Here is a 22,266-nt window from a genome sequence, read left to right as displayed (position 1 = left end):
TTGAAGAGCCAAGTTGAGCTCATAATCAAACAGGGCAAAGCAAATTATGCCTCAAAGACAAACGAGTCATGTGTATCCCTATGGGGAATGGGTGTGGAGGAACATATCCACCCAACCAACTATGGCACAGTGACAGATTGTGTCCCAATTTCCTTCTTCCACTGCCAGTGTAAACTACAAAAACACTCAGGCTAAGTGACACATGACTGAGTCACTTTACTGTAAAACCTGGGCATGCTACACCCAGCCTGGACGACAAACACGAGAAGAATTTTATTTCATAACACCAGAACGTTCTGCTCTAGAGCGCTGATGGGTGAGCTTTGGCTGTTTTCATTACGCACACATCCTAAATTCCTGTCTAGCTGACTTGGCACAGTGAGCAAGACTTTTTAAAGCCCACCCACACACACACAAACTCCCAACAACAATGCTAGCGCACACACAGAGACGTACACTGCAGAGAAATATATGAATCGAACTTGGAAGGATATGAGCCAAGCTCAAATTTACAAGACAATTGCAGACTAGCAGACAGGAGTGTGCCAGTCTCTAAAATCACAGGGAAGCCTGGGGGCCGTGGGGAAGTGGAGAGAGCCAGATAGACACACCCTAGCGGTGGGAGATTACTTACAATGTCAGTAAACAAGAGGTCAGCGGGTACGGCACACATGACTCATTGTTCATGACTGTGCTACAGAAGGTGAAGTGTAATATCTGACTCTTTTAACAAGACATACCAGTTCAGACTGTAATCTCTGTTTTAGATAAGGTAGATTCAGGTGCCTTGAAGCATCAGATAATAGGATGCTTTATGAAATTCTTGTTTGGTACATTCATTCATTATCTGTAACCGCTTATCCAGTTCAGGGTCGTGGTGGATCCAGAGCCTACCTGGAATCATTGGGCGCAAGGCGGGAATACACCCTGGAGGGGGCACCAGTCTTTCACAGGGCAACACACACACACATTCACTCACACACTCACTTTTTGAGTCGTCTACCAATCTTGTGTTTTTGGACTGTGGGAGGAAACCGGAGCACCCGGAGGAAACCCACACAGACACAGGGAGAACACACCACACTCCTCTCTGACAGTCACCCGGAGAAAACCCACACAGACACAGGGAGAACACACCACACTCCTCACAGACATTCACTCGGAGGAAACCCACGCAGACACAGGGAGAACACATCACACTCCTCACAGACAGTCACCCGGAGGAAACCCACGCAGACACAGGATGAACACACCACACTCCTCACAGACAGTCACCCGGAGGAAACCCACGCAGACACAGGGAGAACACATCACACTTCTCACAGACAATGACCCAGAGGAAACCCACGCAGACATAGGGAGAACACACCAAACTCCTCACAGAGTGTCACCCGGAGGAAACCCACACAGACACAGGGAGAACACACCACACTCCTCACAGACAGTCACCCGGAGGAAACCCACGCAGACACAGGATGAACACACCACACTCCTCACAGACAGTCACCTGGAGTGGGAATCAAACCCACAACCTCCAGGAGATGTGTGATTGTGACACTACCTGCTGCGCCACCGTGCCACCCTTGTTTGGTACAGTGACAGCTCATTCTTAGTCTTTGAATACTTTGTGAATGAACATGAGGAAATAATATTATTTGTCATAAGATTGATATCACAATAGACCAATTTATAAGTAAATACAATATTTTTTTATTTGGCTGTAGTATGAATAGAGAATTAAGTAATACACACAACCATAATAATAATATATAAATATCCTATATCACTTCAAGTCACTTTATGGTTACATGGAGAGCTCAGCTCCAGTATCACACACTTATAATGCTACTTTGTATACTTTGATATAGTCTGCGGCTTGGGACGTAGCCTATATTCCTAGTAATGCCTAAACAACATAACTATACAAACATAGCCTAACTGTACATTTACCTGTATTTGTTTTGTAGGTGAAGGTGGTACTTGACCTTCGACTTCATAGCTACACTGAGAGGGACCAAGGCTTTGTGTATTTCTAAACAGCAAGTCAAATAAACTCTTTCCATCTTGAGAATGACATTCATTAGTGCCTTTTTTAAAATGGTGCCACTGAGGCTCTTTGTGGGCTGCCAACCTTTTGCTTCCCTATGACCTGTTTTGATCAAGAGTTTTGTTTACATAGTTGATCGTTTTCATAAGATAAAAACCCTTCCCACAGGCTAACGTGAAGCTAACGTACGAAAATAACTGTTCGCTCTAAAACATCTATATTCAGTGGGGGTTCTGCAAACTCTAAAATCGCTTTTCATATTTACACATCTCATTTGTAAAGGTTGCGCGCACTCTCCTTCGTTTTTGAGTGTGTTGCTATAGCGCTGAACTGTTATGAATGATCCGAGAAAGAAGGTAATGGCAGGCGGAGAGGAGCGCTGTGATTGGCTGAGCCGGCGCCGAAGGGCGGAGTGTTTTTACATGTGGGTGTTGCGTAATTTCATGCGATTGGACGACTGTGGGCGTGGTCATACTCTGAGAGCGCTCCTGATTGGTCGTAGTCGTTGTCGGGGGGGTCTCGCGGTGGGGCCTCGTAACAAATGCGGCACGCGTGGGGCTCGGGTCGACATTCGAGAACAAGGGAACAAGGGAACGAGTAGCATTTATTTTTCACCTGTTTTCCTACGAGTCGCTACGCGTTTTTGTATTCGTTCTCGTTGGACTCGCCCTCATCAGCGCCTGATTTCTGTAAAAACGAATAACGTTCATGTAGCCACAGCGGTGCTTTGGCCTGTTCTGCTTCGTGGTGTCGGTTCTTTTGTTTTGGTGTGGACCTATGGATGAACTTAAGAGCTGAGCAGGCGAGCAAACGACCCGTGCGAATAAGTGAACTACCCCCTGAAACAAACAAAAACGGCGACGCCCGGTTCTCGTTCTCTACTCCGAAACGTGGAAGGAACTGTTTCATTTCCCCATCGTGGACTAAAAAGCAATAGGAGCGTAAATCCAAGCTTCGGCTTTCGTCGATTCACGAGGTTCTCTCCGGTTCCCGGTGCTCGGTTTCTATCGGATGGACCAGCAGCACGAGGCTCGTGGCTGCAGCGCCGGGTCCCGGTGCTCCGAGCTCGGCCACCGCCCCGAGGTCTCCCCCATGACTCTGTCCATCCTCAGCACCACGGGCAGCCGCTTCGAGCTCCGCGTCTCCGCCGAGGAGACGGTGGACGGACTGAAGAGGAAACTCTCCCAAAAGCTCCGCGTGCCTAAAGACAGACTCGCGCTTCTGCACCGAGACACGTGAGTTACTGCGGCGCTCGGGCTCAGAACATTACATGTAAAACAAAACGTGGGGTTTAGTCTCTTTATAAAGAGCTTTATTTAACGTGACAGGTGCAGAACACATCAGATGTGACCAGCAATGTACAGATCACCTTCCAAAGCCATAAAACCAACAGTGTTGCGAATTTGCCACGTCCCCAAAGCTGTAATACAAGTCCTATACTGTTTTACTGGCTTTAACGTGAAACTAACGAGAAATCGTTGGCTAGATGTAGACGTATGTGCTCAGTGTTCCGTACTTTTCTGCCCTGGTTCAGTCCTCTGCAAACCTTTGGGCACTTATGGTCAAATGCATTGTTTTTCTTCTGTGAAAACCAAGCTACACATTTTTAAAACAAAGTACTAATTTATACCAAGTTCTTATTTTTTTTCCCAATAAACGAATAAACAAAAAATGTGACCAAACACAAATGTACTAAAGTTGCATGAGATGTTATTAAAACCTTTGAAACCACGTCTAACACATTCTGCATGTTTCTGCTGTAAAAACACACACTATTAGAACAAAGATTCAGCTTTTAAATGTGCACCAATCAAAGCCCGGAGTCTGCACACTATGTAGTTAATGAACAGTGAAGAAAGTAAAACTGTAATTCAGTGCAGTAGAACTGTGATCCGCTAACTACAGGTACTAGGGTACCACCTCAGTGAGAGTTTAGTGCCGAGTGGGTGTTGAAATTCCACGTTTGGGTTTGGGCTCACGGCTTTAAACAGTAGGTTTAATCTTTCTTGTTCTCAGTTACAGGTATTAGCTGTTTATTAATATATGCTAATGACTTCCTCAAGAAGGTTCACTGGACATTTTTGAGCCCAACTCCTTTTTATAAAGTTGTATGTAACCTGGCTCTTTTGGATTGTTTCATTTCCTAATAGTTAGATAACAGAAGGACTATTAGATATTGGTTGGACTTCTACGAAGTGCAGTGAACTCAATCCTTACTTTTTGAAAACTCACAATGTGAATTCTTTACAGGACGTCAACATTGTTATGAAATATCAAAAAATACCATTCTGTGTCAAGAGTGCAAGTGACGTCAGAGCTCTGCTGCAGACACTTTTGAACAGTACAGAGGTGGTGAAAGCCTCCTACTGCTATCATAAACTCTGGGCCCGTTTCCCAGACGTAGAGTAAGTGTAGTGTGGGACTGCAGCTGGTTCTAACAAGAAAAAGACTGAACAAAGGCCGGACTTGGTTTTCTCCTCCGTAAGCCTATTCTGTTCCTGAGTTCTGTGCAGAATCAACTTTGTCGTGTCACTGAACAGTAATAACATAACTCTCACGGGTTTGAGTTACAGGAAGGAACATTCTGAGAAATAGACTGTAAACGGCAGCGGCAGTATAAAACGGGTTCTCTTTCAGACCGGATGCCTCTTGCGAGAAACAGGAGTCAGCAGTTTGTCAGTAACGGCTGTCCTTCACTTTGTGCAGGAGGCTGAGCTCAGGAAGACTCCAGGACTCCGGAGTCGTGGATGGGAGCAAGTTGACCCTGGTGCCGTCAGTAGAAGCAGGTTTAATGGTAAGCCACTGAGTTGTGAGAAACGAGAACAGCACCTTTACACTCTTCAGAGACCTGTTTGTGGGGCTACATCAGTACAGCCATGTGCAAACTTTCAAATGGCGTGTTTTGATATATTTCACAGTGAAAACCACTAAATATGAGCTTTTCTGCTCATTTTAAGGCACGGTTTCTCAGTAACTTTGTAGAAAACAAACATAAAACACATGTGCCGTAACGTTGCCACATTCTGTGCAGTCATACAATACAATAATGAAGTCTTGTCACATTCCTGGTCACGTAAATATAAATCTTAACGTTAATAACAACTTTCCATACTCTTATAACGCCCATCTGTTTGCTCAGCTTGAGAGCGTCAGCTCAGGTTTACGTTGTTTGGGGAGAGTTTGTCATGTTTATGTTTGTTGTTCTCAGACTCAGGCCTCCAGACCAGAGCAGTCCATCATGCAAGCCTTGGAGAGTCTGACAGAAACTCAGGTGAGAAACAATGCGGCCACTCATAACGGGCAGACCGACAGACAGCAGTCACTTCAAAGGAAAAACATACACACATGCTGAGCTTTTAGAGCTGGCAATCCCCAGGAGCGGACTCCAACTGAAACACACACACACATTGTTATTGTCATAAGAAAAACCTCTTTGTAATCTTCGAAATACTAATGTATTTAAAAAAAACGCCTTCTTTACTTTAATACACACAGTCACTGTTGGCACAAACTTTATTGAACATACAGTAGAGTGTCTCTATCCATTTTTGACATATTTTATGAGAGTGGGCCAAAAAAAACACCAAAATAGTCCAAAATGACATGTGGAGAATGCTTTTTTTTTGTTTTCTTGGACGATACCAAACAACGGTGTATATGCATAGTGTCACACACACACACTGCCCCACCTCAACTCTTCACCATTCTTTTTATACAGACATCATCACATGTGCAATACACTGTAGTGCGATCTTCTTGAAGATTATGCTTTTCATGAATGTACATCTCTGTGTCTCTTAGTTAGCACAGCATTTCCATGTAAGCAAATCACACAGGATGGGTGAGTCAGGTTTCTAAAGATATGGCAGTCAGCCCATTTAAATCACTGTGTGTATGTGTGTGCGCACACACGCACATCATGCAAGCCCAGACACACTCCACCCTGTACGTATTATGATTGTGTGTCATTTTGGGTTTTGCTGTATGAGCAGTTAGCTTAGCTACATCTACTTATGTGTCTTTGTGTGCGTGTGTTTTGTGTGTGTGTGGGGAGGTGGGCGGCGTATGTGTGTGTGGTCAGGCTATGTTACTCAGGTAGATAAGAAAAGATTTCCATGAAATTGCTCGCTTGAGATTTCTTATTATATCTAGTCCGTCTGTCCTTTTGCTTACTTTCTTTTTCTCTTCCTCTCTCGCCCTCTCACTTCTCTTTCACACACACTCAGTGTACCTATCATTCCGAAACAAAACACTTGAGAGGCCTCTCTTTCAGAGTTTGGTCCTGTACTAGGCTTTGTAGTGTCTTTTGCAGAAAGCTTCGTCTTTGTGTGATGAAGTTGATAGAATGCACTTACACTTGCACTTAACCCGTGATGTGCTATTTCTGTGGGTCTTGTTCTGGACTTGTCAGGTTCAGGGTTAACTGTGCATTCAGATTAGTTACTGATTATTAACACTGCTCACGCAATAACTGACCAGCGACTGAAGACGTTATGCGGTGATCAACCCAACCCTTCAACACCCCGTTTGTAGTATTTTTACTTTAATATTTCCTTTATAAACCTGCACTGGGAGAACAGAACCTCTGTTGTTGCATCTCAGGGCTCAGCACTGCAGAACCTGCACTATGTAACTTTTGGAGGAGGGTAGGTAGGAAGCCGCCCCTTCCCTCTCCTCCTCCCCCCTCCCCCTTCATTTTAGGACAGTGCTGTAAAAGTGAATTACACTGTGGGTGGGGGGGTGTCAGGTGCAAAAATACCAGGTCTTACCTAGTGTTCCTTTCAGTGTCTGTTTCTGTGATCTTTTCAAATTGCCGTCTCACAGATATAAGGAATATGAACTCTGCCCTGAGAGAGATGTGTTTTTGTGCTGGTAAAGGCAGTATTGTGAAGCCTGGCGTTCTGTTTACTTGTGTTTGTGTGTGTGTACGTGTATAAGTAGGTGTGTGTGCGTCTGCTGTGGTTGTCAGTTAACAGATGTGGTTTGGTTGCACAGGTGAAGCGTTGAAGAGAAGCTCCTCAGCAGCTGATATTTATAACCTGGAAATCCTGCCTCAAACTGTGGGAGCCAATTGCACAGCTTGTGTGTGTGTGTGTGTGTGTGTGTGTTTGTGTGTGTGTGTGTGTTTGTGAAGAGACTCGGTGCACGTCTGTTCTGAAACCACTCGTGCATACCTGTATCTATGAGAAAAGGTTTCTTCCTGTTTTTCCCTTTTTTTTCATTGTGTGTGCGTGCATATATGTGTGTGTGTGTGTGTGTGCGAGCACGGGCGCCCGCCTGTGTGTTGGTTAGTGCGGGGGTGGCGAGTTCAGGAAACTGTGCCTTTTCTGTCTGACTGTGGCCGGGCTGTTTGCTCTGCTCTACCTTGCGATTGCTTTTTTTAAACCGATAGAGACAGAGAGGGAGAGAGGTAAGCAGAGAGCTCGAGGTAGAGACTGCATCAGCAGAGAGAGTGAATAAGGGAAAGAGAGGTGCAGAAGAAGAGAACGGCTATGTAAGTGTGTGTGTATGTGCATGCATGAATGTGTGTGAAACATACATACGCATGCTTGTATGTGTGCATAGTCGTAGCTGTGTCAGACAGTAAGAGACAAACAGAGGGAGAGTGTAGAATAAGTGTCTCCATTAATGAAAGCTGAAAGCCTGGACGTTAGCCTGTAGCTAGCTTTGTCACAAACTGACACTCAGCTGGGAAGGGCAGGGCACTGCAGGGCTACACCACCTTTTAAAAAAAATACACAGTGAAAAAACAGGAGGTCACAGCAGTTGTCTTGACCTTATCTCCACTATTTTATCTCCACCTTTTGTTCTTGTACTGGACGTAGTGTGATACAGCAATCATGACACCATTATAACAGATCCGCTAGCTGTATTTTATTTTTATAGCCAGGCTTTGCGGCTTTTGTTTATATTTTCTGTATAGTTCTATTTAGTATATGGAAGACAACAGCCAGCACACCCTCTCTCTCTCTCTCTCTCTCTCTCTCTCCCTCTCTCTCTCTCTCTCTCTCTCTCTCTCTGTTAGACTAATTCAGTTGGAGAATCTGATTGATTCACAAAAGCCGAACGGCTAAAATGGTAACAAAAGGGAGTGTGGAGTGTCTAAAAAGATTTCCGGAAATATCGAGCTAGTGCTTTCCTGATGAAATAAAGAGATGTGCTCTCTTACAAGGCGCCACTTGTACAAGGGCTCCGTGATTGAGCTTTGAGTATAGAATTTTTTCCCACCTCTTTATTAGTGGTGCAGGACAGACACACACACACACGCGCTACTGTCCCATTCTCTCTCTTTCTGTGACAGAATGGTGCTTTTGTGCAATCGTGATTTGTATTGAGCCAGCTCTCCCTCACCCTCCTTACACAGGCGATACTCGGTTGTGTGTGTGTTTGTGTGTGTCTGTCTGTGTATGTGTGTGTAGGCTTTACACTTATTGATCACCATATGGAGGAACAGACGTAACAGAAAGATGCTTTTCTAAGCTGTTCAAATGACCATATTGTTACTGAGGTGATCTGAGGAGAGGGCAAGGATAATTTAATCACTGTGGCAGTAACACACACACACACACACACACACACCTCAGGACAGACAGAATAGATTCTTTGCTGATTACATCCTGCCTCTGATTGTCTCCGATGGGCTGCTGACTTTTTCAGAGCTGAGGGCTAAAGAGAGTGCAGTAAGGTCATGAAACACATTGTGGTCATCACTGCCTCTACACTGTTCTTTTCCAATCCAACCATGATATGAAAGGCTGCCTTATTAGTAACACACAGGGTAGACACGATGTAGATTTGGTGTTTTGTCTGAACAGATAAACTGCAGAGAAATCTGGGGTCTGTTGTTTTGGTTGTCTTGTTGTGGAAAGCATTGTGACATCATGTTGTTTTTATGATGTCACAATGCTCTGCATCATGTAGAGTACTGGAACAAATTGTAACACCGGCCCGTGATGGCTGTTGTGTTGTTGTGAAAAACACAGGCTTTGAGAACAGGAGTCTGAATAGCCCTGGGGCTGGGCTTCTTGGTCTGAATAGCACTGGTGTTGGTTTGTTGGTCTGAACAGCATTGCTCTTCTTTACCATTGTTAGTCTTGAATGGAGTTGGATTTGGTCTAGGATTCGCTTTGTATTTGTAAATCTTTACAGTGTTAGTGTTGGGTACTCTGGTGTGATCAGTGCTGGTTAGTGAGTTATTGTTCTGAACAGTGTTGGATTTTTCTAGTGTAATCATGATTTGGTGTCGAATTTACACCTATAAACATCACTGCTGCTGGAGTTACAGTTGGAAACATCAGGCGTTTTGGGTTTTTTGATGTAAACACCACTGGTGTTGGATTTTCTGGATTGAACATCTAGAGTGTTGGGTTTTCTAGCCTTAACAGCACAGCTGTTGTGTTTGTTGGTGGGAACTGCTCAGGTCTTGGGTGGTCAATCTCTCGCACTGCAGTGCAAATCCACTACAGCTGGCCTTTCAGCCCCCATCCTGTTTATTGCCTATTGTTACATCTTCTCTCCAGCATCAGCAATGAGTAGACTTTATCTCATTCCTCTATGCTTCACCCTGTCTCTGGCGGGGTAATATGCAGTCTTGGTCCACTATAATTGGAAATCATTGGCTCTTAATAGCACTGTGCAGGCAGAGAGAATCGAAGGCCATCTGTGTGGTCTCAGGATCAATGGAGGAGTGGCCGTGTGGAGGCTCTGTCCTCTCTTGCCTTGGGTGGGCTTTAATAATGGAAACTATTCACCTGTTGTAGTTGGATGTAATCAGAAGTTTTCTTTTTCATGAAGAAATAAATCAGCTTGTACACTGCAGTGTCTTCAAAATGTTGCATAAAATTGCATGCCTAAAATCATAGATATATGTGTAATAAGTTTTTCTGCGGGGGGTCAGGTTGCAGTTTGTTGACTTGCGTGCAAATTGGCGCAGCGTAAATAGATGGACTGTCATCTGAGTCGTGATCACTTTCAGCTTTCGTTCGCCACTTGCCTTTGTGCTTGAAGTGGTCTGCATCGTGACTGGGCTTTTCCACACAGAGGGAGCGCGAGAGCGAGAGAGAGAGAGAGAGGGAGGAATGGGGGACGGACTCAGAGCTCCCTATTCTCTGTTCACCCCCCCCCCCCCCCTTTGAGCCTGATGGTGGGATGCAGCCCCCATAATAATTACCCTGATTAAAGCTGGACCCGTCTGTGAGCTCATGCTTTGGAGGACTCACAGCCCGGAGCTCACGACAAGCTCTGGTTAATGATTCCCCTTTTGCACAGAACTGGCTCACATCCGGATGCCGAGGGAGGCTTTTTCTCAGCTACAGGGGTCAAGCCGTGTTCACCAGGCTAATCAAACACGGTGTGCTGTCCGCCAGATTCTCCACCGATGCCATAAAATGGCGCTGATACGACGCGATGGCATGTTGAGACGGACATTTTGAAGCCTCTGTACTGTTCGCTTTTATAACTTAAACAAGCTACTAGAAACTTTTTTGAGCTTTAGAAGTAAACATGAGACTATTGTCCTTATCCAACACTAACCTTGTTCTTCAGAGCTAGCGAGGTGCACTAGTAATCAGAGCTTAGATTAATTAGCATGGTGTACACTGCACACAGTTGTTCAGTAATCTAAAACACACTCACTCAAGTGGTGTCTGAATGTGTAGAACACAGTGTTATCTTTAATTCACAAAAGACCAATTGGAATTCAGGCTTCAAGACAATGCCCTACCAATGTTTTTAGTTCATTCATGTTAATTCTGTCCATTTTTACAGCTTGAAAGCTGTTTTTTTATCTCCCCCTCTGTTTGAGAGCATCAAACAAAGGGACTCCTCTCCATCTGCCGAGTTGAAATCAGTCAGAGCTCCAAGCTCCACCTCATCTTGGTGGTATTTTTCTTGTCTTACCCCCTCCTCTTCCCTCCTTTTTTTTTTCTTTTTCTTAAAAAAGCAGCTTTTGAGGCAGGGATGCCTGCAAACAATTTCAGAGCTTTGGGTTTTCTTAGTTCCACCACCGCAGCCCCCCTCTCTCCACCACTTTCTCATGCACATAGACATATGCATACACCCACATACAGTGTTTTCCTTCACCTTCATCTGCTTCTCTCATCTGTGCACCAACCTGCCTCATGTTCCACTCACTCCTTAAAGAAGTCTGCACTACCCAGCATGCTCTTCCACACCGAGCTGTCTGTTGCAGATGAATGCTTTCCTCCCGCAGATGTCCAAAACGTGTTTTAGTCATCCTGATGTAACTGTGCCGATTCCTTACAGCGTCCTGATTGAATGGTAAAGTTATCTATCGCGGGGTTCTCACTCACGTTCCTATAGTCTAAGGGATCTTTCCAAATTACTGCAGAATTCAGACCTTGATGTAAAAGTCATTCACGTTGTTTGACGTAACAATAATCAGCCAAACTCTTGAAAATAAATTTTAAAAATATCAATAGATTTGTAAATATTTTGGGATAATTTTATTTGTTTTTAATTTTTTTGAAGAATAGTGTAATTTACATCAAAACACCGTTCGTAACTCTGTTTACATGTTAAGAAAATGGAAAATAAACGGTGGAAATCCCCTTTGAATCAGAGAAAGTGTAGATTTTAAACTTTCAGTTTATACCACATTTGTCTTTCTAAGTAGAAAAGGAACTACTTTATGACTCAAAGTTGTTATTGAACGGTTCTCAAAGACAAAAACAATCTTTTATATTTTTTATACATTTTCTTGTTTTTTTGGACGAAAGAAACACATTCTAAAATGCAACAATTGAAAGATTTAAACCTGCGAATGCAGATTGTAAACCAAATGTAAATGCATTTCTTTATGCAGACACCTGCAATTAACGATGTTAAAAACTTCAGCCAACCTTGTTTAGTTTCGTACTTGCAGCAAAGCAGCAGTTCTACCAGGCATTTAGGGGTTAAGGCGTTACTTTGCTCACAGTTATTTTGCAGCTAATGTTTCTGTTTGGTACTTGGCTCCTCTGTATCGACTGCATTATACTCAGTACCGTCGAGTGTGAGTAGTCAGTGCTCAGTAGACACACACGCAGAGGACGGCAGTGGGTGGGAAGGCCTCCGAGAACTGCCTGGCGAAAAGGTTACCGCAGACTTCCCAGACTCCTCTAGTGTCACACATCGCCTGCAAACGTGACTGATGCTTAGCAGAGAGATGAGAGCCATCAATCAAACTTAAGGCCACCTGCCCACGCACACACACAGAGCACACATAGTAGATACACACACTTAAGCATTCACACACCTACACGCGGCTAACCTTTACGCCTGGGGTTCCCGTATGCTGTAAGAAAGTTTAAGTCTTCTGCCTGCCTGTGTGTGTGTGTGTGTGTGTGTGTTTTTGTCATGTGGTGGCTTCCACAGAAACACTGGGAGTGTGCCTCTTCTGCGTCACACTTCAAATACGAAAAAGAGCAAGTTGAAAGTGGATTGTGCTCCTTCCCCATACTTGTTTATATTCCACTGTTGTTCGTCACATGTGGAACGCTTAAAAACAGCACCTTCACATTCCCACTCTCCAGCATTTCCTTCTATTATAGAGCACCGTTCCCACCCAGGCCATAATTTACTGTCAGCTACAATAGCACAGTTTTTGTTGCAGGAGTGTGGGGAAGACCATGAACTTCCCTGTTTCACATCCATATATCAGTAATTTTTTATCAGTCAGTCCACAGTATCATTTGGTTGCTGTCGTTCTTGATTACAGCAGATTATTGATTTCCCCCATCATCCCTTGCTATTTTAATTATTTTAAACAGGAGAACGGATGAATTGCCACATGCCACAAATTCAAGCTGTCATAATCTTTGCAGTCGCATTTAACTCAACGTTTTGCGATTTATCGATCCACTTTTTACACCCATTCCATCGTCGTGGCATCAACGGTGAACACTCGTTGTACAAGCAGGCTCATTAGCTCCCAGACACGTGAGCTCTTTTGAGCTGAAGTGTCTCTCTTCCTTATTGCCGTCGGCCTCATTAACTGAGCATGTGCTCTCAGCGTTCCCGCCGCTCTCAGTGCTCCAGCGTTGCGTGCGGTGGTTAGTCGCGAAAGAGAAGCAGACCTTTTATGAGCGTCAGTGAGCCAGCGCTGACATCACCGCAGTGGTTTGTGATTCATTCACATCAAAGCTGGCCGGGCTTCCCTCAGTGGGTCGCCATTCGAGAAGTCATCCTCTCCTCCAGGGACTGGAGGCCTCCTCAAGACACTCCAAGTAGGAGTGCTGAAGAAGTGTGGCCTTTTGAGGGAGGGTTTCATCTTGATTCTGTAAATTCGTCATCGGTAAACCACGCTGGGCTGGAGATGGAGGGGCTTTAGTAGAGGAGGGGGTTGATGCGGATTGCTGACGCTTGAGCTGTGGTCGAAGGTGTTTGAGTCAGTGGTCCGATATTTTTGCGCACAACTCAACTGTGTGTACTCAACAACCACGATCGCTATTAGAGCACTGGTCTCAGATCAGGGCCATACCTTTTTGTTTTCTAGGGCAAGCTCAGCTGTGTTTAAGAGTATCTGGTTTATAATAAAACAATAAAAATGTCGTCCAGAGATTACCGGCTGGACCGAAACTGCTTTGTAGACATTCATTGTGCAACTGTCCCATTCATCATAACCAGAGTTCATCTTGTGTGTTTCATTCACAGAGTTTTGTGTGGGAACTGTGCATTGTGGAAGTTTCCTAATTCGTGTCACAATCATAGAGAAGTAAAACTCGATTCCTCTTCTCGTTCCCAGGTTGGTGACTTCCTGTCAGGCCGCTCTCCGCTCACCCTTGCCCTACGCGTGGGCGACCACATGATGTTCGTGCAACTGCAGTTGGCCGCACAAACCTCAAACGCCCCGCAGTCCACACCCAGGGGTCCTTCAGGGATGCCTACTGAGCCCTGTGAAGCTGGAGCCAGACACAACCACATCCCACCAATGCCACACAGCAACTTGAGAGCTTCACCTGGACACCACACTAGCCCTGCCCGCTTATCACCCCCCTCCAGCCCCACGCTACCCATAGGCCCAGCTCCTCCCTTATACTCGCCTGCAGGCGCTCGAAGCCCTGTCCCAGGACAACCCGCAGCCTGCCCACAGGTAACGCATACTGAAAATGGCCTGTCTGGGATTTTCTGCCTATTTATATGTTGCGAAACTTGCAGTGAACTTCGGTTCATTTTGATTCCAGTCCTTTAAAGCTACTCTATATGCTTTTTATTAACATGTGTGTGTTCCTCTCAGGGTGAGTGTGGGACCTCATGGCCAAGTCGTAAACCAGGTGCTGTTATTGAAAGCTTCGTTAACCACGCCCCTGGGGTCTTCTCAGGAACCTTTTCAGGTAAAGCGCTTCCACAAGTCTGGACTTTATTATTAAGTGTGTATTAATCCAGCTCTAACCCCTAGCTAATCTTATATTTATGTAGTAGCACTACTTCAATATTTGCATATTAATAACATAATAACAATGCTCACTCTCTCAATCAGGCACTTTGCACCCAAACTGTCAGGACAGTACGGGGCGTCCTCGCCGTGACATCACCACCATCTTGCAGATCCTCAACGATCTCTTGAGTGCCACACGCCACTATCAGGGCACTCCATCCACCCTGGCTCAGCTCCGCTGCCACACACAGGGTCCCACATCGCCCCCAGCAACACCACCAGCTTCACCCACTTCACCTTCTTTACCGCCCACCATACAGCTACCATCGGCTCCAGCTTCACCTTCAACACCATCACCTACCTCAGACAGAGCCGCTCTCAGCCACAGCCGCATCGGCAAACACACAGGTGAGTAAAAGCACAAGCACACACACACACACACACACATGCAGACTCTGAATACTCACACAGCGCACACAACTAGGATCAGGCAACCTTTAAATGTGAAGCACTCAAACGTGTTACACTCTGTAGTCTGTCTAATTTAGATTTTTGTAAGGGAATTAATGAAAGGTAGGGGAAAGAACTATGCCTGAAATATGTGTGTGAGTGTGTGTGCACATAGATTTTTCCATATTGAACGTGACCTCACTGGTGTTGCAAAGAAAAACAAGCCTGTATCTGCTGTATATTTAAAAGTATTGGCGTGTAGATTGGTGTGTGTTTGGACTGCATACCTTTATGTTAAAGGAACTGTGCACAATGGCAAATTAACAGTGAGGAATGCTGCTTTGCTTTTGATTAGAAGCCGTGTGTTAATGAGGTGATTGCTGTGTGTGTGGGAGTTGGACTCACGTTACATACTAAACGGCCCTTTCCAAATAGTTCCACTTTCGAGTTCAGGCTTTTCTCCCACAGTTCTCCTCAACCTTCCTGCTGTTTCCACTCTTCTGCTCCAAATCTCTAACCTCATCTGTGAAACACGTACGCACACTCCCCGCCTGTGTGCTTTTGCCTTTATATGGAGCAGTCTATACACACACACACGCACGCACGCTCACTCGTTGGCTGCTGACAGAAAGTGCACTGTGGGGGCGTTGACAGAAAAGAAGCAAGCACAAAGTGAAGTTTCATTCCTGAAGCGTTTTGGGTTGCGTTAGCCTGGCTCTGTGGTCAACAATGCATTTAGCCTTAGACTTTACAGCTTTTGAGTCATGCGCGCACACACACACACACACACACACACACACACACGTACAAAATGAGAGAGAGAGAGACAGACACGCAGACAGAGCAGTTAAAGGTAAGAGGACTGGCTGGAGTCAGGGCCTCACTTCTGTGTTTGCATTCTTCTCATTCACTCCACTGATTCATCCTTCACTGGCCTCACACACTAACACAGAGACATTTGTTTTTATACACTGTCAGGACATAGGGTCGCACATATCTCACATTTCAGACTTTTTGTGACTACAGACAAAGCCAACTGTCCAAATTATTGTCTGTAATTTCAAATAATGAGATGTATATAAAATAAAACATATGCTTTAAACCGATTTTACATTTACAACACTTTACGAACACGTGGTCAGCTAGTGCTTAGTTTTCTGTCCTGAAAATGTGCAAAAAAACACACACAGCACAAACCCTGCTGGAATGGACTGAGCGTGACCACTTTCACATTCACATTTAGCTCTGTATCTAATCTTTACGGATCACAACTGTCATGCTAAACATTAATCTGTTCCACACACGCAGAGAAAAAGAGAGAGACAGAACAGACACACACTCACATCTGAGTGTGCCCATTTTCCAAGAATGAGAGTGTGTGTGTGAATTATTAAGAGGCTCTGGATCATAATAGCTGCTCATTTGGGTTCCTAGGGGCCAATAGGAGCCCGACGTGTGGATCATAGTGTGTGTGAGCGCAGTGGAAACATGCTGATGAAGCTTAAATGATGCATGAGGCGGGGCTGGTCGAAGGGCTGTGGAAAGAACAGACCTCCTCGTCTCTCCTCCACTGACCCGTGACCCAGGCCTGTGCCACTGGACGCTTCCTAACCAGTCCCTGCCTTTCTGTGGCTGTGTGTTGATTGCTGAATTGGATGGAACCTATTGTCTCCTCTCAGCAGGGAGTCAGATGTATAATTTCGAGAGTGTGTGTGGTGTGTGTTACGTGTGTATGTGCATGGTACAGACGTTTGGATCCTGACTGGCAGTAGCTTTTCAGAATCTTAAATCTTTCATATTTAAAGGTTTGTATGTGTAACTATGTATTAAATGTGTAACTATTTAAAATAGCCATCACAAAATTAGATTCTTCAATTAATGATTTGTCATATAATTGTAATTAACTGATTAGTTACCTTCGTGTAACTTAAGTGTCAAGTTGATAATACAATTGATGACAAACACAACCCAAGCTCAAGTAAACAAACATTACTCGCTTCTGCCCTCTATAGAGGAATGTAACAAACTTCAGTGATTATATAACTGCCGTGACAGACCTATGTTTGATCAGACTGGTTAAGTGTGTGAAAGGAAGACTAGAACAGTATGTACAATATACTTCCTAGGTGTTAAAAGATGGTTTGAGAATATAGCTATTGTTCTCTGCTACTGTCTTCGTGCCTAATAATGAAAGCACAGAGGAATTTCTCAAAACAAAATATTGAAAGTACAGGACGGTCTAGTGTTGAAACTTTGCAAAGTAAAAGCAGACAGGGGAGGCGAGGCAAAGTTTACATTTGGCCAGTATCTGTGTAGTTTCGCACATCCATAGTTTTGTGTTACATAATATTTCCCCTATGACTGTATAGCCGTCTGTACCTGAGATGTTACATAAAGGGCTGATTAAAGATAAATATTGTTTTTAAGGCTGGGAACTGGGAGGTTTCACAGACTGGGCTTATTGCGTAGGTGTCCCTAATTCTTAAGGTGTGGGTCCTGAACTGAGCTGTAGCACATTCCCATTTAAAGGAACAGGAGCTCAAACCCATTGTTCTGTACAAGGCCGTTGAGACGGGGGAAGAATGGTGTTTAACCTTGCTGTATTTTGACCAAAACATATCCCAGACATTTCATTAAGACCCCAGGGATCTGTGTTAACAGTGTAATAACGTCCCCTTTAACACATTGGTACACATATGTAATATATTTATACGTAACCGTATTGGTTGTAAGTATTTATTCCTTTTTCTCCTCAGGTGAGCCCACCAGGCAGACAGAGAACAGGGCCACTCGCTGTAAAGTGGAGCGTCTGCAGCTTCTCCTGCAGCAGCGGAGGCTTCGACGGAGGGCGAGGAGAGAGCCCCGCGGCCCCTATCACTGGCTGTCCAACCGCAAAGCCGCTCGCAGCCACAGCAACAGCAGCCTGTCCAGCGAGAGCTCTCTGGACCTGGACTTCGACGAGACGCTCTGGAAGCCCGACGTCCAGGCCGACATGGGATCAGAGTTCGTCCTGGCCTGAGAGATAAAGGAAGAACACCAAACCAACAAGGAAACGCTGAGGTACATGAACAAAGGAGCAAGGAAATGGAGGAAGAAAGTAAGAATGAAGCTCAAAGAGAAGAAAGCAGAAACAATGCTTGCAGACTGGAAGAGCAGGACGTTTATCTTCCTCTCAGTGGTACAGCGACAGACTGCCGTTTGGATAACAAGGAAAAAATATGTCTGAACTGAAAGACATCTCTCGTTCTTTTTTGGTTGGTGAGGTTTGCTTGATCCCATGAACCCGACGGACCCGTTACTGTGCTTTAAAAAAAAAAAAAAGAAAGCTGTTTCTTTAAATTTGCTACTAGAGGAGTGGTCACATGTGCGTATTTGTCAGCTGCAAAAAAAAACAGTATTTGATTTGTGTTTTCTATCACTGTTCAAAAGATGCATGAGGCTTCCTTTATTATTGGATGCACCATGTCTTTGAGAGCATGAGCTCTACCAGAGCTAAGCTCAGATCTGCATTCGTTATTTGGTTTAATCGAAGCTCAACTGGTATTTGGTGAATATTCCTATTTATGGGTTTGTTAGATCGCTTAGATTCTTAATATATCAAAATAAACACAACAGCAGCGCTGTGATTAATGAAGAAAAGCACAATAAATGGCAGAAAAACATGCATGGGACCCAAGGGGTTATGGAGCATCTCTCTGAGCATCCTCTGGAACATTTAGTGGAACGTCAGTTCACACAGGACCTACTTTGGCAACGGAAATCCACGATTTCTCACTGGGACTCGTTCTTCTGTTATTGGGACCCTTGTTGTAGGGCACCCCGTTTTCTTTCATTGGGCATTGATACTTAACCTTCTCAACGTGGTGGTGGTTTTAGTTGCTGTGGTTGTTACAAAATGCGTCATGTAGCATTACAAAGCAAGAATTCAGGTTTTCGTCTCCGGTTTATAACATTTTGCACACTCCAGCATTTTTATTGAGCATTAAACGTTTTTTTTCAGTACTCAATACTCCACCAGGAGAGAACTCACAAACCGACCTGACTTTATTCATGCATTTTTATTTTCATGAACCCGCAATGTACCGGAGCATTCATTATCAACTAGACACTTTCCTCGCGTGTTTTTTTTTTTAATTTATAAGTGGAGCCACCATTTATTGTACACATTTTTTAGAAATTGTGTGCACATGTTGTAAAACTATCTGCTGGTCAAAGTATTAAGGTGATATTACAGTGCCTCCGTTTACCTTTTACTGTATTGAAGACAGATGACACAATCTGAAACTTTATTTTTTTTTTTTTTTTTTGCTGCTACGAAGGACGATAAACCAAGGAGAGGAGTCTCATCTGGTCATTCATCTCATTTGTACTATGACCTGGAGTAGATGCATGCTTCTCTGATGTACATGAGTGGGTTTGGTCACAGTGTTGCTCTGTAGCACCATTTTGAGGAAAGAATGGCAGTTGTTGGTTTATCCACCATATGAAGCCAATTAAATGAAGGGGATGTCATCCGTAACAGTTGCCCCTCTCTGACACATTGCCATCTCCATGTATCTGTGATCTAGAAAAGACGTTGGATAAATGACATCGGGGAAAGACTCATCTGTGTCATCTTAGGTGGACGGACCTTTTGTGCAGTGGCCTTACCTGTCTTTAAAATGGTGAAAAGTACAGGCACTGGAGACTTTCTGTGGATCCTTTATGTGTATCATGCTTTTTTTGTGTCCAGGCTTTTTGCTGCAATGATAAGACAGCGATGGCCCCACGACAACGTGACTGAGATGCTGTCTTTCTATGTGCAAGAGCCTTTGTGTCTGTTGCCTTTTGTTGTAAGACGGCCCACAAAGATGCTCTCAGCTGAGGATAGAGACATAAAAGAGTGCGCTGGCTGTGTTTTTTTGATCATGATGTAACGTCTGTCCTGTGTTTGAGCTTTTGTCTCTTGTTCATCCTGCCTTTTAAAAATGTCACTGCTGTTTAAAAGTCAGACTCTCCACTATGACACATAGATATGGTCCGTGTCCAAAAAAATACGCCACCAAAACTTGAAAATACATGACAGATTTAACATTCGCTCTAAGATAATGCATAGAGATTTAGGAGCATTTATTTTAGTCCATTAATCACTGCCTAACAACAGTTTTTCGGCATATTGTGGCTGTCGTCAAAATGCTGGCAGAAGCAATAGAAAATGTTAAATGTACATACGATAATTTAACAATTCCTTTAAGTTACAAGGTCTTGATTTGATGGTGACACATTTAAAGAAAGCACTTCTTCCGTTTCAGAACCAAATCCCAAAATTATAACCAGCCAAATGCATGTCATTAATCTGAAAAAGGCTGAATTGATAAAATGAGTAATCCATAAGGAAACATATGCATTTTGTTGAAATGTTGCTTTTGTAATTGTGATAGTGTGATACCAGTTTTTGTTCCTGCTGTGTGTTCTGTTGCCTGTATTGTCTCACAGTCTCTCAGCAGGAGGTGAGGAATTTCAGCTCATGGTCCTGCGCTAGGCCAGTGTAGCACGTTTTTTTTTTATAACTGTTTTAATTTATAAAGCCGATCTGGTAACTGTGAAGAAACGGTATCTGACATTGCTTTTCCCTCTGTGTTTCTTCTTTTTTGTGCAAAATTTAAACCTGGTATTATTATTAAAACAAGGGGGTGGGGAACTGATATATATATATTTTTTTTTTGGTATTTTTTTCTTTACTTTTTTTAGTTCATAAGCAATACATTTCAGTGTGGCTTGCTGTAGAACTTTTTCTTTTTAGGTAATAAATTTGAGAGAGAATACAATTGTGGTGTTTGTTCTTCTGACCCAATGCTCACTTGCTAAAGCAATTAATATTTTAGCCACATCAAATATCAAATGTTGAATTACATATGTTATTATTAATATATTATTCTGTTCTGAGCAGATTTGATCTAAATTCTCAAAGGCTCTTTACTTGAAACTTAAATGTCACACAATTGATTAACAATAAAAAATGACATTGTTATGAATAAGACCTTGAGCTCAAGCTTTGAAAACAACAAATTACATCACAGTAGATCCAACAATATTTAGAGTAAACAAGGTCTACTTTTTGACCTTGGGCTTGATTAGCCTTTTTTTGAAAACTGCTTTCTTTTATTAAAAGTTATCAAAAGTAGTTCCTGTTGAGTCTAGTGTTGCTGCTCATAATACAGACAGAAGCAGGTGTGTACTTGAGCCGTTGATATCACTCACACACCAGCAGGTGTGTGTATGTCAGTTGTAGGTTTACTTAGTCTCCTTGGCTGCTTGTGGCTTTGCGTAGCTCAGCGCCATTTGGGTGTTAAAAGAGAAATGAAAAACTGAGTCGCTAACTGCTTTTTTTTTTATACGCTTCCAGATTACCACAGACATTTACCAAGAGAATTACTTCAACAGACAATAACACACACCCTGTGTGGTAACACAGGAAAACACAAAGGCACCATTTACTGCAAGTCAACACCTTTCTAAAAGATCCCAAAGCTTTAAAAACATTCACCATAGCTAGCTAACGTAGCAAAGCTACCATCTGTTTAAATGAATTAACTGACATTTTCTTTTAAAGCTAATACTGGGGGAAGGGGGTGTGACATGAAGAGTATGCCATGGCTGATGGATTTAAAACATTTAACAGTTCCTTAAACTGTTTACCAGAGTTGGCTAGCTAACGTAGCTAACAGGCTAGTACAAACAGTGTCCAAAAGAATACAAGATTCTGAATGAAATTAATAATTTAACACCACAGAAACTGTTTAAGGGGAGGTTTCTTGTGAATTTAAAAGGGAAATTGAATTTAAAAGAGACTGAGCTCAGCAAATACACTGAAAATTTTCAACAACAACAACAATAACAAAAAAGGCCACATTTAATATGTTCCCTCTAGGGTATGTTATGTTTTCTCTTACAATATCTAATACTTCAACAAAAAATAATTTGATCAGGGTGCCCTATCTATTTACACATATTCCTTTACTATTATTATATTGATTTGAACACATTTTCTCAACCCTTCAATCAAGTCTGAATTCTCAAGTGTAGCTAGCACAGCTCAACTTGTTCAAGTCCAAGTAGGGTTTTTTTAAAAAGCACCAGGCTTCTCCAGTTAAGGTGGTAGTTATAAGGGACGGGAATGTTTGGGATGTAATTGTGTGCTGTGGGGGATCCTTGGAGACATCTGAGTAATCAATAGCCTGAGATGTGCTTTATAATGACTGCATTAGCCTAGAACACCGGAGGGTCACCACCCACCATCGATGTGTTTATCACGTAGCAATGAACCAGCGAACAAAGCTGCAGGTTTTCTGCTCATAAAGCACGGCACTCACTTTATCTGCATGGACAATGCACAGTCTAGGTATAATAAAGC

General features: G+C 43.5%; 2 protein-coding genes across 2 annotated transcripts in view; one reads left to right on the top strand and one right to left on the bottom strand.

Moving 5' to 3' along the window:
• The window catches only part of LOC136675974 (voltage-dependent calcium channel beta subunit-associated regulatory protein-like), a 112,137-nt gene that overhangs the window by 47,662 nt on the left and 42,209 nt on the right, over window positions 1–22,266 (bottom strand). The gene's annotated exons all lie outside the window — the stretch shown is intronic.
• Window positions 2,629–20,819, top strand: LOC136675768 (midnolin-like). The gene is made up of 7 exons (XM_066652516.1): window positions 2,629–3,282; window positions 4,754–4,841; window positions 5,256–5,318; window positions 13,791–14,138; window positions 14,283–14,379; window positions 14,526–14,831; window positions 17,630–20,819. The coding sequence occupies exons 1-7, from the start codon at window positions 3,059–3,061 to the stop codon at window positions 17,890–17,892; spliced, it is 1,389 nt and encodes a 462-aa protein (XP_066508613.1). The 5' UTR covers window positions 2,629–3,058; the 3' UTR covers window positions 17,893–20,819.

The sequence above is a fragment of the Hoplias malabaricus genome, chromosome X1 (genome assembly GCF_029633855.1).
Source record: "Hoplias malabaricus isolate fHopMal1 chromosome X1, fHopMal1.hap1, whole genome shotgun sequence".
NCBI lineage: Eukaryota > Metazoa > Chordata > Actinopteri > Characiformes > Erythrinidae > Hoplias > Hoplias malabaricus.
Note: the sequence above shows the minus strand (reverse complement) of the source record. Positions and strands in the feature narration are given on the sequence as shown.